This window comes from Aquarana catesbeiana, linkage group LG02 (genome assembly GCF_042186555.1).
Source record: "Aquarana catesbeiana isolate 2022-GZ linkage group LG02, ASM4218655v1, whole genome shotgun sequence".
NCBI lineage: Eukaryota > Metazoa > Chordata > Amphibia > Anura > Ranidae > Aquarana > Aquarana catesbeiana.
The window spans coordinates 741,884,937-741,901,660 of record NC_133325.1 but is presented as its reverse complement, the minus strand read 5'-3'; the positions used below and the strand labels follow the sequence as shown (position 1 = coordinate 741,901,660).

The following is a 16,724-nucleotide window of genomic DNA, read 5'->3' as shown; positions in this document are numbered from 1 at the left end:
TTCAGCAGGAATGGATTGAAATTTAAGCAATGCATAACCAGCCTTAGGCACAGTGAAAAATGCTTTAAAGGATTATGCCACCTTCGTGGGAAAAAAAATAGCAAATAAAAAAAATAATATAGCATATACAATTGCAACTCCAGTCATATTGTAATTGAATGTTATTAAAAACTACCATTCCTTTTCAACCTGCAGCCACTGTAATTTTCTGTACAATGCAATAAGGCTACCTGGAGGCGTACTGTACACAGATGGTGTACAGAACGCCCCCTGGAAATGTAATTTCCTGCTTGTGTGATTGGCTCACTGATTTTCCCAGAAGTCTGCACTAAGATACCATCCAGATTTTTGGCATCAAAAATGTCATTTTTGGTGAGAGAATCCCAGTAGGAAATTGCGTCTAAAAGGATGCAGACCCTGCAACTTTTCTTATTAGAACTCTGATGATTTATGATTATAAAGTCACTTCCATGCAGATTCACTCTGCACTTGAACACAGACAAACAGCTGATTCATTCAGAATAACAAAAGATAGGAATCTGCAACAAATTTTGTTAGAATCCTTGTAATGTACACAGATCATCCAGAGGGGAATGTTTTTTCTCACCAAAAGTGGAGTTACTCTTTAACTCCCAGCTGGTGATTACTGTCAGATAACACAGATCACTCTCCATTATGTTTTTTTAAATTTTGCTTCATCAGGAAAATGTATTTCTTTTGCCCTTTATTTTCAGAGCTCCAGAAAACAGTCCATTACATTGTGCTTGAGTGGTTTTTTTTTGTTTGTTTTTTTCGTGCTCCAAAGAAAAAAAAATGACAGCCACAGCTTGCATCTAGTTACAATGAGATTAAAGCCCAAGACACACAGTTTTTTAACATACAAATCTCACATAAGAATTCAACTTCTAAAGCCTGAGAACAATTTTAAAACCTGACTTATATTTAAATGTCTAAACACATGTGAAAGGCCTATTATTTTATTGAAACAAAGCAGAAGAAAAGGCACTTCTAAGTGCAGTATAAAAAACTTTTAATGACAGGGAGCAGTTAAAAATACTTACAAGATACAATTGATTACTTCTTGTGGCATCCTCTTAAAGATTGCCCCTTAATAAGATCACCCACCCTATCCGACTCCTTCGCTTTATGGGATCGTTTGCGCTGTATTCACCCTATTGGCACATATATTTCATAATCCAGACTTTCCTCCCAGTAAGGACATTGGAGCATTTAAAGTGTTACTAAACCCTGGGTGCTGCATTCACTATATCTGGTCTCCCACAGTACACAGAACATGGAAATGTAATAGTTTTAGTAAATATAAACTGCTAAATACCTTTTCTCATCAGCAGTATACAGCAGTTTTGTGACTTCTATCTGTTCGTGGTGAAGCTTGTAGGAGGAGTTTTCATACTGCACTGAGCTGTCCAATGAGGCTGCAGGACTCCTGACACTCTGTCTAGACATGTCTGGACAGTGCTGATTGGCCCTGTGCTGATCACATGCATTCCCCCAAGAAAACCTCTCTAGCAATACACACCAAACTGAGCATGTGCAGCCTGTCTCCAAAGGCTCTGTCTGATCATGTTTTGGAGTCCGTGGAAGAAGAGGAGTATCTGTGCATAAAAGATCAAGCAGCCTTTTTACACAATGCAGAAGATTAACCCCTTAGGTTCCATAGTGTGGAGTATAACAAGCATGCTTTACTGCATATACAGACTGATTTTTTCACTCATCGTGACCCATTCACCCTCTCCCACTGTACCTCAGTCTTAGAGATGCCTATCTCGGAAAGATTCAGTTTATTCAAATTGCTCATTTTTTACATTCGATTTGGCCGGCTGGAGAACCCCCTTCTCTGACAGCATACAAACAATGGTGCACCAGGGCATTAAAAGGGGAATCTCTATGGTGTATGAGTCGCTACATGCCGGCCTGGTAGAGGGATCTCACTTGTGACGATGACTTGGAGTCTTGGTCATCCAGGCTTCAAGTCGCCTATAAAGGTATTCTAAACGTTTCCCTTATAGAGGCTGGATTCAAAGTACTGACCACATAGTACTTGGTCCTGGCTCGCCTGGCCAGGATGTATAATACGACAACTATGGAATGTTTTAGGAGCTGTATGTTGCAGGTTTTTATGTTGCATATCTGGAGGGAATGCCCTAAAATTGGGCTTTTCCGGTATAGTGTGTTTTCAATGCTCTGCAAAGTGACGGTGCTTTCTATTGGACAACCACACCTGGCTCTACTTAATGTCTTGCCTCCCGAGTGGCCACGCCCATTGTCATTGAAACACCTGATTTACTTTTTTATACTGGCAGCGAAAATCACTATAGCAGGAGCACGGAAGACACCCTCAGTATTTTTTGGACAACTTAAACACAAAATATCATGGATTATGATACATGAAAAAATTGCTAGTATCATCAATGACCAAAGTACTTGGGACTGAACGAACTTGGGAACCCTGGGCATCATATATATATACACGTACCCCTGTCCTTGACTCCAGGTGCTACACGGACTCCAAGTTCATCCTCTCCTAATATATCTACATCTCCGACCTAGTTCTCTCTATGTTTCGGACATCCTCTTCCCCTGCCATTACTTCTTTTTGCTTTTTGCTTTTCCTTTTTTTTCCTGCCTCTCCCCTTTTCTCTTTTCTCATTTGTCAAAACTTTTAGCAACCTTTTCTCAATGTTAAACTATGGTGATTTATTGTTATGCTGTTGATGGTGACTAATTGATTTATGTGTGATTCAAGATTATGAATCTTGAATCTTTTTTTTTTTTTGTTTTTTTTGTAAAGTATCTGCTGAACGTGCCAGATTCTCTAAAGTGTCGTTAGAACTTTTGTCTCTTTGTATTGGTACCTTGGTTTCTTTGTTTTTTTGTGAATGACATGATAGCATCACAGTCTCCATATTCTTTACATTGTAAACAATAAAAATTTATAGAACGTAAAAACATTTACAAGATATATGTGGTATGAAAGCTCATCATAAGTCTGTAGCGTCTAGCGGGATGCCTCCTGGGAATAGTGACAGCTGCAGATGGAGAGCCACCTGACCAGCGATGGAGAGCAGTGTATTCTAATTCCAGGAAGAAGAGAGTGCGGTGACACGTTTTGAAGCATGCGCGTTGTTGCTCCTTTATGACCAAAGACAGCTCAATAGCAGTGCAGCTCTCCTTGCTGAATTAGGATTACACCACTCTCTGCCGCTGGTCGGCTGGCCCTCCATCTGCAGCTGTCACTATCCCCAGGAGGCATCCTGCTGGATGCTACAAACTAACGATGAGCTTTCATACCACATATATCTTGTAAGTGTTTTTAACCGCCCCTTGTCATTGAAAGTTTTTTATACTGCACTTAGAAGCGCCTTCTTTTCTACTTTGTTTTACTAGAGTGAGCTTCCAACTCTTGAAGTGCTGCCAAGGTGCATTACCTTACTCCTCCGTGTTTTATAGGCTTGGCTACAGGTTGGACAGTCGTTGTTCTCCGTAGCTGTCAGACAATGTAGCTAGCAAGGAGATGGCTGCTTAATAACCAGCTCTTGTCTCGGCTCCAAGCACCTGCCCAAGACCAGCGGCAGCAAGCGGAATTCCTAGTGAGTGGGGCTTGTCAGCCTCCCGTTCCTCTGCATTCCTCTTGATGTCAATCGACTCAGTTCTTGAAGCCAAGACAGGCCCCAGTTATCAGGCAGCCATCTCCTTGCTAGCCACAAGATAAAACATGTACTTTGTCCCCTGAGGGACATAACGTGATACCTTCTGGTGTACCTTGATGCGGTGAGGTACGTCATTTCCAGCCGCCACATTGACTCCAGGGATATGAGTTTCATCACTTCCAGAAGTCAATGGGCATCCTCTGCTGGTGGCATTGTGTTATTTCCAAACAGGAAGTGACGCGATGCAAGGCAATAATGGGTTTGCCATGCTTTGTTGTTGTGCTTGCACGAGATCGGGAGGGTCATGCTGGGTAGCCAGCAACTCCATATCCCGGAAGAATGTACCAGTGACCTTCACATGCCAACACTGAAGATGGAAGCGTGCAAGAAAGGGGAAAGCAAGGTTAGTTTAACGGGACGTTTAAAAAAAAAAAAAAATCCAGCTGGAACTCCACTTTAAGGCTAGGCATGGGCCAGTAATCCCAGCTGGTCACCCGTCTTTGTAACACTCTTGCAGCAGGAAGACACTTTTTGTAATGTACACTTCTGTTTTTTTTTTTTCTTAGTCCGTCTCCTCTGCTTCGGGGTAAATAACGGTGTGACAAGAAGGCAGCAGCATCCTTCTACATTAATAAAAGTGTTGCAGTGAAAAGGAAGCTGTAGAATGTACAGGAATTTATCACCGTTTTTTGTATCTGCAGTGCGTCCTCTGGAGAGCGGGGACCGCAGACCTTACACTTATGATTTAAAGGCTTCCCCAGCCCTTTTATTATGCTTGTTTGTTGTGACCTCTGATGAATTCTGATTACTGTACGAGGACAAATAGACTCAGAAAAGGGCTGTCACAGCAATCTTCCTTGCCCATGATCAGTAGAGGGGGAGGATTTTTTTTCGCTTTTGGCTTATTGCTACAATGCCTGCTTATGCTGTGTAATGGAAAATGAGACTTTGGTACCTGGGAATGTAGTAAAAGATGAATGACTAAGCTAGGACGCTGCAGGTTATTGTTTCCAGGTAATAATACAGAGGCAGTAGAAAAAACATTGACTACTCCATGACCATGAACCTTATCAACAAAAACTAGAAGAAATAGACATAATTTGAGCATCCATTCGGGGGTTTTTATTCTCAAACCTACCCTAGAAAATGAGCGCTGGAAGCTGATTGGCTGCTTTAGAAATCATTACTTAAAGTGGTTCTAAAGGCAGAAGTTTTTTTTATCTTAATGCATTCAGTGGACACACACAGCAGCGGCTTGGCTCGGGTGCCCCCATCTAAGCTGCTTGCTTTGGGAGCACTCAGCAGAAGGGAGGGGCCAGGAGTGCGGGCAAGGGACCCAAGAAGAGGAGGATTGGAGCTGCTCTGTGCAAAACCATTGCACAGAGCAGGTAAGTATAACATGTTTGTTATACTTAACTGAGCCTCATCTCGATCCAGCGATGTTGCACGGGAGACTCGGCTGTCCAGGACTCTCCCTCCGTTATGGATGAGACATAACAGCAGGCACCATTGGCTCCCACTGCTGTCAATCGAAGTCAGTGAGCCAATGAGGAGGGGGGGACGTGGCCGAGCTGTGGCTCAGTGTCCAAATGGACACACACAGCAGCGGCTTGGCTCGGGTGCCCCCATCTAAGCTGCTTGCTGTGGGAGCACTCAGCAGAAGGGAGGGGCCAGGAGCGCGGGCAAGGGACCCAAGAAGAGGATTGGAGCTGCTCTGTGCAAAACCATTGCACAGAGCAGGTAAGTATAACATGTTTGTTATTTTTAAACAAAGAAAATCAAGACTTTATCGCTTTAACTTTTTTGTACAGTATTTATAAGTCCAGAAAGGTGCATAATTCATTGACTCCTGTCTAAAGAGGCCCTAATATTTGTATGTATGAATGTGAGTTGGGGGCCTTAGATTGTAAGCTACTTGAGGGCAGGGACTGATGTGAATGTATAATAATATATATGTAAAGTACTGTGTATATTTCTATATAGGCTCTTGTAATAAATAATTACAACCATAACAAAACAGTCCTGTTTACAAAGCTCAATAGCTGCAGCTAAATTTTACACATACAACTGAATGATCTAGAAGAGGAGTGAACTTGCCCTCTCTTCCCTGCTGCTCTATTTATACAGGACAGCTTGAAGTTTCAATCAAAGGGAGATAGTTTGAAGGCAAACCGCTTTTGCTATGCTCTCTCTTTAAAAAAACCTTTAAAGTGGAGTTTGTTTTTTATTTTTTGAAAAACACATACAGATGATGTTAAAAAAGTGTACCTGTCAGTCTCTTCTGTCAGAAATGCTTCTCTCTGCCTTTGAGGGTTTTTCTTTCGGGGTGCTTGTGCAGCTCTGTGTACAGTATCTGGATTTACATCATCCCGGCCCACCCAATCAAGATGGCTGAGGATTCTGAACCCAGAATAGGGCAGGTGGAGGCACTTGCAATGGAGGGCAGTGTGGGCATCTTGGTGATGAAGGGGTTCACTTTGCCAGGCAAGTGTGCCATATTGTGTAAATATGTTGTGTATATTTGCACATTACAGCAAAAATCTCCTGGTGCCTTTTTTTTTTTTTATCTAGCGCTTTACATGCACTTTAATCCTATGTAACACCAGTGTTGTGGGTGCACCCTGCATAGCATTTTTATTTCTAATATAAAGATTTTAAATGAAAAGTAAACATATAAGTTATACATCCATTTAGAATGCATTAATGAAAAAAAAATCCATTTAGAATAAAAACTTCTGTTTAGCCTCACAGCAGCCAATGAGAATGTCCCTTTATTCCATATCCGTGATTTTTCTGTGCAGTTTTGAAGCTCATTGATTGCTAGGGCAATGCATGAACTGTACTTTTTTCAGAAACTTTGATCGGTGGTTTCCATTCAGAAGGTAGAATCCTATGCAAGACCCTTAACAGCCAATCAGCCGTTATTTTTATCATGGCTTTGTGATATATCTTCTTCTGAACATCATTTTGTTTCTGCAGGTGATGAAGGAATGGGAGGAGGCTGAACGTCAAGCAAAGAACCTTCCAAAGGCTGACAAGAAGGCCGTGATCGAGGTAATGAAGTGGTTTACATGAAATGACTAGACTCACGAAACATGAAAGGACAGAGATTAAAGGCTAGTTTCTGCCTAGCAGAATACTTTAACTATAATCACTCATAGGTCGTATATGGAGTTACAATGGTTCTATGAAAAGACTTGGTAATGTAGAAAAGAAAAATGAATAGGAATAGCACAGTGGATTCATTCTGTGTCATTTCTGCTTTTAAATGTGTTCATTTTGTATTTATACTTTGACTTTTCTTTTAAACTACCAGATGCCTCAACACTGTGCTCAGTTAAGCTGGCCATAGATACTAAATAAGGTGGGTGGGGCATTCAGCCGTAACCCAACCGCTTTTCTATGTGCGCTTGGGCCCAAGGAGAGAGTTTCCAGAGACATCCCGCTGATTACCATCTTAGTTATTGATTTTTTAACCACTTGACCCGTGGACGGTTTTACCCCCTTCATGACCAGGGCTTTTTTTGCAATTCGTAAATGTGCTGCTTTAACTGGCAATTGTGCAACACTGTACCCAAATTTCATTTATATAATTTTTTTTCACACAAATAGAGCTTTCTTTTGGTGGTATTTGAACACCACTGGGGTTTTTTGTTTTATTAAATTAAAAAAGAATGTTTTGGGTGGAAAAAAAAAATTTTTTTACTTTCTGGTATAACCGCTTGCCTACCAGGCCAATTCTGACAATTCTCTCATATATGTAAAAATCTGTGGTTTTTTTTTGCTAAAAAATTACTTTGAACCCCCAAACATTTTATATATATATATATATATATATATATATATATATATATATATATATATATATATATATATATATATATATATATATATATATATATATATTTTTTTTTTTTTTAACAGAGGCCCCAGAGAACAAAAATGGCAGTTGCAATTTTTTTACATCACAGTCTTGTGCAGTGATTTTTCAAGCGCATTTTTTTTCTTAAAATACACTTTAAAGCGGAGTTGCATCCAAAAATGGAACTTCCGCTATAAGTGATGGTGACCCCCTGACATGCCACATTTGGCATGTTATTTTTGGGGGGGACCCAGTTTTTTTTATGGGCACCCAGCTCCACTTCCTCTGCTCCGCGGTGCCGGAAGGAAGTCCACCTCTCCCCCTTCCCTCCCTGCAATCTTCTGAGACACGTCACAGGTCCCAGAAGATTGCCCGAACATGCGTAGCACGGCTCGCGCATGTGCAGTGCGCGCCCGGCTGTGAAGCCACAGCCGGGCGCCCACAGTTAGGATGTCGGCACCTTGGAGAGGAGCGGGGCTTTGTGAGCCCGCATCGCTGGACCGTGGGGCAGGTGAGTGTCTGATTATTAAAAGTCAGCAGCTACACTTTTTGTAGCTGCTGAATTTTAAATGGGTGGAACTCCGCTTTAATTAATTTAAAGTAAGAAAAAAAAAATCAAAACACAAAATACATAACCTATTTTTTTAAATATGAAAGATGATGTTATGCTGAATAAATAGATACCCAACATGTCATGCTTTAACCTCCCTGGCGGTATGATTATTTCGGATTTTAGGTGCTGAAAGCGGTACAATTATTTTGCATGGAAATTTGGCGTTTTATATTGTAGGCCTGTAATTCTTAACAATAACGCACTTAAATCTGTCCAAACAAGAGTCTAGTAGATATCCCGGGTATGATAAAGTTTGAAACACAAAAACATAAAATATAACATAATAAATAAAAATAAATAATTAAAAATAAAAAATAATAAAATAAATTTCCCCACGATTCACTATCGCTCAATTCTGCAAGTGTTCTAATTTACTATCGCTGTTTTCTAGCTGGTCTAAAGCCACTTTTGACGTAAAAAGGGACACTTTTTGGTTGCTATGGACAATCTCCAGTTTCCAGGCAGAAAGAACAGTATATATAATATAAAGCTGCATGCAGGGCATAGGACAAAGCACTGGGGACAAAAGGGATGTGACATGATTTCATACAGTACTGTAATCTGTAAGATTACAGTACTGTATGTGTTATGATTTTTACAATTTTTTGAATTTGCCGCCAGGCTCCGCCCCGTGCATCGCGACTGTGCGCAAGCGTGGAGGTTAGTGGTGCTTTATTTTATTTTTTTATATTATTTATTTTATTAATTTTTTTTTTAATTTGTTTCCAGAACTAAGGGTAAGGGGAAATCTTCCAATATGGAAACCTGTTAAAAGGGGAATTTTCTTCTATCCTGAGCACAGAGGAAGTACAGAGCCAGCAAGAGTTTAGAAAGGAGAGAATCTCAGTGTGGTTTTTGTTCCTGTAAAGTGTTTGCTATCTTCAAAATTAAAATTTAATAACGTGTCTCTGTAAATGTTAAAACTATATATTTTCATATAATAATTTATTGTTTTGGTGGATTTCAGCAAATTGGTTGGTCTTGCCGGTACCTCTTCTTTCTAGTTGAAAACTTGACCACATTTAAGCATGGAAGAGATCTGTGCTAGCGTGGTCTGTTTGCGTGCCTTTTTCTCCTTTTTGGAGGTATAGGCACACTGTGCCAGCTCACAGTTTTCCTGTACCTTCCATAGTGTGCTTGCAGCCACACACCCACCCATTCCTCCTGTTTCTTGATTGACAGTGGTTTCAAGCCCCAGCCTTACTATCAAACTGCAGCATCCTCGAGTCATTACATTTGCATCAGTCATAGGTAGTTACCTCCACCAGCTGCTCCATGACATGATGTCCTGCAGAGGTAACAGTGATCATTTCTCTAGAATCAAAAAGAGGAAAAAAAACAATTTTTTATGTTTTCCAGCAGTGTGTTTGGAAATTATATACTTTGCCAGGACTGTGTATGTTTAGGATAGTGGCTTCACAGCTACTTAAAGCGGAACTAAACTCTCCTATCCTTTAAAGAGAAGGAAGCTGCCATTGATGTCTCTGGTCTGCAGTTAACATGGTGTAGCGCACGTGATCAGTTATGACACTAGCCATTTAACAGCCTGACAGTTCAGTTGAGAGCGTAAAGCTGCAGTGACAGTTATCATTCATGGCATGCCATGAATGTAACGGTTTTGGAAACCTTTGAATTGATGGGTTTAGTTCCAATCTAAAGCAGAGCAAAAATTACATCTCCTTCAATGGTCCAACATCCCATGTCAGTGCCGGTATCTTCCACCCCGGCTTCTTCCAGGTACTAGGCTGCGGCCATCTTCATTGGTCAGTACTGGATGATGTCACTCCTGAACATGCGCAGGAGTGCAGTTACCTCTCACAAAGGCACTGTTCCGGAATGTAAACTAAGCTTCACTTCCGCAGGTTGGTGCACATTCTAAAGCAGACTGCGAGGAGGCAGGTAGGTTTATTTTATTGCAGAAGAAACATTGCATGTCTCTTGTGTATAAAGAGCCTGCCTGCTTGCAGTTTTCGAAAGTGGGACTTTAGTTTCACTTTAAAGTGGTACTAAAGTCTAATTTTTTTCATTTAAAAATAACAAGCATGTCATATTTATCTGCTCTGTGCAGTGGTTTTGCATAGAGCAGCCCAGATCCTCCTCTTCTCGGGTCCCTCGCTGGCACTCCTGACCCCTCCCTTCAGCCGAGTAATTCCACAATAAGCAGTTTGCTATGGGGGCAGCCGAGCCGCTGCTCTGTCTCTCCATTCAGATACGGAACCGCGATTCGGCCCTGCCCCCTCTCTCTCCTTATTGGCTCACTGACTTTGATTAACAGCAGCGGGAGTTAATGGCGCCCCACTGCTGTCTCCGCCAATGAAGAGGGAGAGTCCCGGGCAGCCGAGACTCGTGCAACATCTCTGGATCGAGATGGGACTCGGGTAAGTATTAGAGGGGCTAAGGGTGGCTGCTGCACACAGAAGGTTTTTATTTTAATGCATAGATTGCATTAAAGCGGAGTTCCACCCAAAAGTGGAACTTCCCATCATTTGTCTCCTGCCCCCCTCCGATTTGGCACCTTTCGGGGGGAGGGTGGTGGTGTTTGATGTTTGACAGGTATACTGTCCCCACTTCCGGTAGCTGTGGCCGTTGACGTCACCGCTCCCTCCTCCTTCACCTGCTGGGCCAGTAGGAGAGAGGAGCGGGGCCTCGCGTATGCGCAGTAGGGTTCCCGGTGTGAAGCCGCAAGGGCTCCCTTACCCGCAATGGGGGCGGCAGCACCCGACAGCTGATGGAAACAGGTCAGTGCCGACATCGCTGGACTTCAGGACAGGTAAGGGTCCTGTTATTAAAAGCCAGCAGCTGCAGTATGTGTAGCTGCTGGCTTTTAATTTTTGCAGCATTGGACAGACTTCCGCTTTAAGATAAAAAAAAACCTTCTGACTTTAGAATCACTTTAAGTCTAGAATCTGGTTAATGCAGAAATGCTTCCTGGGGTACCCCCCTAACCAGATCCTGCCTGCCAGCCATGCACAGTGCAGCTCTAATAGGGATAAGGGGCGATGGTTTTCTTTTAATATAAATGACATCCAAAGCACCTCAGGAACAGAGAACACTGTGGATACAAAATTACACAAGGAATTAAATTTAGCAACACCTGGGGGTAAAATAAGGTGAACAGCTAAATATGACACAGGAGTGCTCAGAGACAGGATTTTATTTAATGGTGACAAGGTCTCACTTAGCAAAGCTGCCCCCATCAACCTCTTTAATGACGCACAGAGACATCAGACTCTCTACAGTGTCAGCCAGCACCCCCGGCTGCTAAATAGGACAGATACTTATTAGGCTGATTGATTGCAGTTTTTTGGATCACTTAAAAAGCATCTTCATTAACGCTGTAACCAGGCCACCCTTCTGATGAGTTACTAGTAGCCCTGTTTCCATAGTTACTGACAAGGTGTCCATGCAGGGTTAATAGGCAGTTGTACTCTTCTGCTTAGCTTCATCTGTTTTAATGGGCAGCAATCATTTATAGAAGACAGTAATGATAAATGGCACACAAATGTCTGCTGAAGTTATTTTAATTTCCCAATTATTAGTGCAACCCAAGAGTGCAATAGTTTTTCTTGTTAAAAAAAAAAAAGAGTGCAATGTTTGTTGTCCTCCTTGGGTTTCCCTAGTAATTGATAATTTAAAAAAAAACTTAAGCAGTTTTTTTATTTATTGTTTGTTTTTTAAATAAGCTTGTTATAATAGGATAAAAGATTAGCATCTCAGCTCATGAGTAGTGTCTCCCTTCCCTTTTACATTCAACACCTCCTCTATCATCTACTTAGATCTATCCTTCCATGTTATTGTTGCATTTTACCACTTGTGGAAATCATTATTATACAGTTCAAACGTATCCTTGGTATATTGTACCGAAATGAAATATTTACCTTCTGTATTTCTATGTTTTGCATACGGAATGTATTCATGACAAGCCACTGTATCGCCGTGTTTGTACTCTGTACTATCGAAAATTCTAATAAATTTCAAGTTTTAAAAAAATAAAAGAAGATTAGCATCTTCACAATGTGTTCTGAAGAAAATCTTAAATGTTTTATCTTCTTTGATTAAATCTGCAGTAGAGGAAAAGCACATACAGGCTGCAGATAGCAAGTTAGTGGGGTATTATAGAAGAACATAAATGCAGTATAAATATACAAGACAAGCCAACAAAGTGATCAGATTTGTTTTTGGGGTTTTTTTGGTAGTTCTTTGCTTTTGCATTTTATACCCAGACCAGTAATCTATGGTATTGTTCATAATAAAAGGAACAACAGGGAAGGAATGTAATTCAGAAGATGGATGCTGCACTCCGAGTTCCAGTTACATTCAACGTTACTGAGCACAGTACATTCCACAAAGACTTTTACTTGTCTTTGTGGGTTGTTCTGTGTTCAATAAAGGTGACTCTAACTCGGGTGTGCTTAACCCATGGCCTACAGGCCTTGTGGCCCATGGAGGCCTCTGATGTGGCCCAGGGAAGTGCATGCTCATGTTCTGGGATAGCAGGTTGGCTAGCTCAGATCATGATCAATGGCTTGCCAACCTGCCATCCCAGAGCATGAGAGTGCACGGAGCTGGTGGTGGGAGCAAGAGACACATAAGCTGATGATTCGGCTGTAGCTCCGGCTCCTCTCCCAGGTGGAGTGATATCAAGTGCACTCCACCTGGAACCTTTCTAGCTGCTCGGAGAGCAATGCCAGCAGAAGCTGGAAGAGGAAAAGGTCAGTGTATTAAACATCTCATATAATGGGTGTAATAGCACTTATAAAAAAAATAAGGGTTTTTAGGTTGCTTTCACACTGATCCGCAGGTGCAGCACAATGCACCTGCGGCTTTCCTGCAGGTTAGCTGCACTGAGCCATAGACTTCTCTTATATCCTGCAGGTTTTGAGCCCTTTCTGAAAAAGCATCAAAACGCTCGAATGCAGGAGTTTAGGTGCGCTTTCAGAAAGTGAACCACACCCGCAAGATGTAATAGAAGCCTATGGCAAAGTGTAGCTAACATGCTGGAAACTTGCAGGTGCATTGTGCTGCACCCGCAGTGTGGGTAAACCACAGTGCATCAGTGTGAAAGCGGACTTATAGGGGGCTCAGGACAGTAAGGGCTCATTTACATTTGCCCTTTGAGTTCAACATCCATTTCCTTTTTGCAGGGAAATGATGTGCAATGTTTGTTTGGGCATTGGTCAAGACAGAAGGGAGGGTAATGTAGAATATTAAATAGTCATATAATGATAATGTAGCATGTACAGTTATTACAGCCAGTTATTGGAGAATGTCCCAATTAGTGCATTTTCAGTTTTGCAGAAACACCCTACAGTCCATTTAACATGGCTTCCTATGGATGTAGTTTACATCTGTGCATTTTATGGAAAGGGCCAGGGACTTTTTTCTGGTTTTTGGTTCCATAGACTTCAATGAATCAAAAACGTGTATTGAAAAATGCACCTGGAATATTCAAACTGCAAATTGCATAGGTTTGTCTCAGAGTAGATAGGAGTAATGCATTCTAAAGGTAAGTTTAAGATGCATCTGTTATTTTTCACATCCACTGTTAAAGGAAATCTAGAAGCTTTTGTGTCTATTTAAAGCTGAACGCCGGGAATTAGATAAAAACTTGGGGCCTCCCCCCCTCACTGCAAGTGTTAATAGTCTGGGGATGCAGGAGTGAGGTGCATTACCCTCCCTGTCCCTCTGCCCAGCAGGCTCCAGTGCTCTTCTTGTCTATTCAAACCTTTGGGCTGTGACCAGTCCCTCTGCGTAATCACATACAATTCAGGGTTATTAACCCTGCATTGTTTATAAGAAGGCAAGCTTGCTAAAGTGCCATAGAGAGAGGATGGATGGAGGAAGCCTGCCAGAGCCGGGAATAGGTATAATACCTTATCCCTGCACCCCTAGACTAAATGACATTTAACCTTTTCAGTGCAGATGGGGGGCAGAGCAAGGATAGATTTTGGCTATCTCCTGGAGTTCAGCTTTAATTGGTGTAATGTTTTTTTTCTTCCAAAATGTATTTTATTAAAGAACAAGAAAATTTTCAGTGTGCAATACATGCAGAAAGGCAATAAACCAGAAGGTCTACCAAAATATTTATGTAGACAAATAGAGTCACAAGGTTGATAACGACCAGTCTTAGGGAGACAAATGGTAACTGGTAATGACAGAACCCACTAGTGGATCAGCTGCATGAGATTAGTATATCTGGAGCCACATTCCTATAAAAAGGGAGGGGAGTACCTGATAGGATCTCCAGGGAAGTGGTACCAGCTACCACAGGGCTGAAGGCCTCGTGGTAGGGTCAGGTCAACTATAATAAGCCTATTTTCCTCCAATGCGAGTTCATGCAAAATGGAATAACTGCATAGAAATAAATGTTTTTAATATTATAAATAATAGAAGGAGCTGAAGAGATGTGAAAAGGAGCTCAAAGCAGTACAAAATCAGAAAATGAATATTATGGGGCTGATTTGCAAGGAATATTAAAGCAAGAGTAGAGCAGTTCAAAGCAACTGGGAAGACTTTTTTTTTTTTCCTTAGAAAGATAAAACAATCCTGGCTATAGATGACTTTGTAATTCTTCTCAAAAGAAAGAAGTTGTTTTAGAAGAGCACCTATTATCATGACTTTCTTCCTTTCCAGGCAAATCAAACAATCTTGTGACCTTTTACCTTTTTGTCCCCCCCCCCCCTTTTTTTTGGGGGGGGGGGGGATTTTACTGGGATCATCAAGGGTCCAGTCAAATCAAATTTCTTTAAATTTAATGATATCACTCAACAGACATAGAACTCCGGACACAGAATTATGGAACTCTTCCCTCACTTGATCAAATAACTGTTGACTTGCAGGGCGCATGCTCATCTCAAGGAGTGCCAGGGTGCTTTTTATTCATATAACAATGAGAAAAAGAGGCCCTTCCTTGACGTCCTCTTACCTATAGTGCGCGTTCTTTTGCACATGATTGTATCCACTTAGCAGAAGGCTTTTGCTGTTAATTTATAGGCTGCTAGCACATAAAGTAAGTAAATATGTTTCATAAATGTATATGTGCTGACGAGTGATGAATATTTGTAGGCTATACTTTAAAAGCCTGTTGGTGTATTGCTCTTTTAAATGGCATTTTATTTGTTCTGTATTTTAGCGCTTCCAAGAAAAGGTGGAATCCCTGGAACAGGAGGCAGCAAATGAAAGACAGAAGCTGGTTGAAACACACATGGTTCGTGTGGAGGCCATACTAAATGATCGCCGAAGAATCGCTCTGGAGAATTACATAACTGCACTGCAAGCTGATCCCCCAAGGGTATGTATCATTCCTGATATACTTACACCACCAATCAGCCATAACTTCACCACCCACCTAATATTGAGTAGGTCCCCCTTTTGCTGCCAAAATGGCCTGACTTGTTAAAGCATGGACACCGCTAGATCTCTGAAGGTACGCTGTGGTATCTGGCACCAAGCAGTCAGTAGCAGATCCTTTAAATCCTCCAAGTTGCCTTGGATTTAGATCTGTTTTTCCAACACTTCCAACTAATGCTTGATTGGATTGAGAACTGGAGAGTCTGGAGGCCAAGTCAAAACCTTGGACTTTTTGTGTGCCTGAAACCATTTTTGCAGTGTGGCAGGGCACATTATCCTGCTGAAAGAGGTCACTGCCATTAGGGAATACCATTTACATGAAAAGGTTTACTTGGTCAGCAACAATATTTAGGTAGGTGGTATGTGTCAACTAACATCCACATGAACAGCAGGACCCAAGGTTTCCTAGCAGACCATTGGCCAAAGCATCACACTGCCTCCACCGGCTTGCCTTCTTCCAATAGTGCATCATGGTGCCAATACTTCCCCAGGTCAGTGACACACACATACCTGGCCATTCACATGATGTAAAAGAAAATGTGACCAGGCCACCTTCTTCCATTGAAAGAGAGTATTTTATCTGAGAAAATAGTGGCGCTGTGTTCAATATAGTGACATCCAATCTATTATATTAATAGTTAGCAAATACGTGTATCCATAATGAATCCAAATAAATGGGCATTATACCTTAAGTGAATAAAATAAAATAGTGGTATGAAAAAAGAAGATAAATTTATAAACAAACATGAAAATCATAAAAGTCCGTGCAGGCTGAAATATTCCACAAAGTGTTCAGTGAATAATCTTCTTATGCACTTAAAATTTCCTTCCACCACACCGAATGGGACTGTGAATCACTCCTTTGAAACCGCACTCACCACAAAAATTTGCCTTGCACTCTCATGCTCGGCATGTAAGCTGTTTTAACAACCCACCAGGGTTAATCAGGGCAAGTTAAATTCCTCGATCTCCAGCAGTATTCAACAAAAGGATGCGTTTCCACTTTTAAACATGAAATGATAAAAGTGCCTTCAATAGCGTGATACCGTAAAATCATTTATTAAAACAAATGCGCACAATCATCAACCATTGCACTCACATGATTCCAATATAAAAAAGCATTTCAGGGTAACTCCTGTAACTGAGCATTGGTGGTATATTATGGTCACGGCGGACCCGGGATGCAGCTGATGACCTCACCCTCCACTCGTTAGCCAGTCAGCAGCAC

The 16,724-nt window shown here is 41.4% G+C and overlaps 1 protein-coding gene across 4 annotated transcripts in view; it reads left to right on the top strand.

Moving 5' to 3' along the window:
• The window catches only part of APP (amyloid beta precursor protein), a 356,861-nt gene that overhangs the window by 296,534 nt on the left and 43,603 nt on the right, over nucleotides 1–16,724 (top strand). For all 4 annotated transcript variants that reach the window (XM_073617084.1, XM_073617083.1, XM_073617086.1 and 1 more), the window contains 2 exons: nucleotides 6,651–6,725; nucleotides 15,279–15,437. In XM_073617084.1, coding sequence (XP_073473185.1) covers nucleotides 6,651–6,725; nucleotides 15,279–15,437 — 234 coding nt within the window. The remainder of the gene's footprint in view (nucleotides 1–6,650; nucleotides 6,726–15,278; nucleotides 15,438–16,724) is intronic.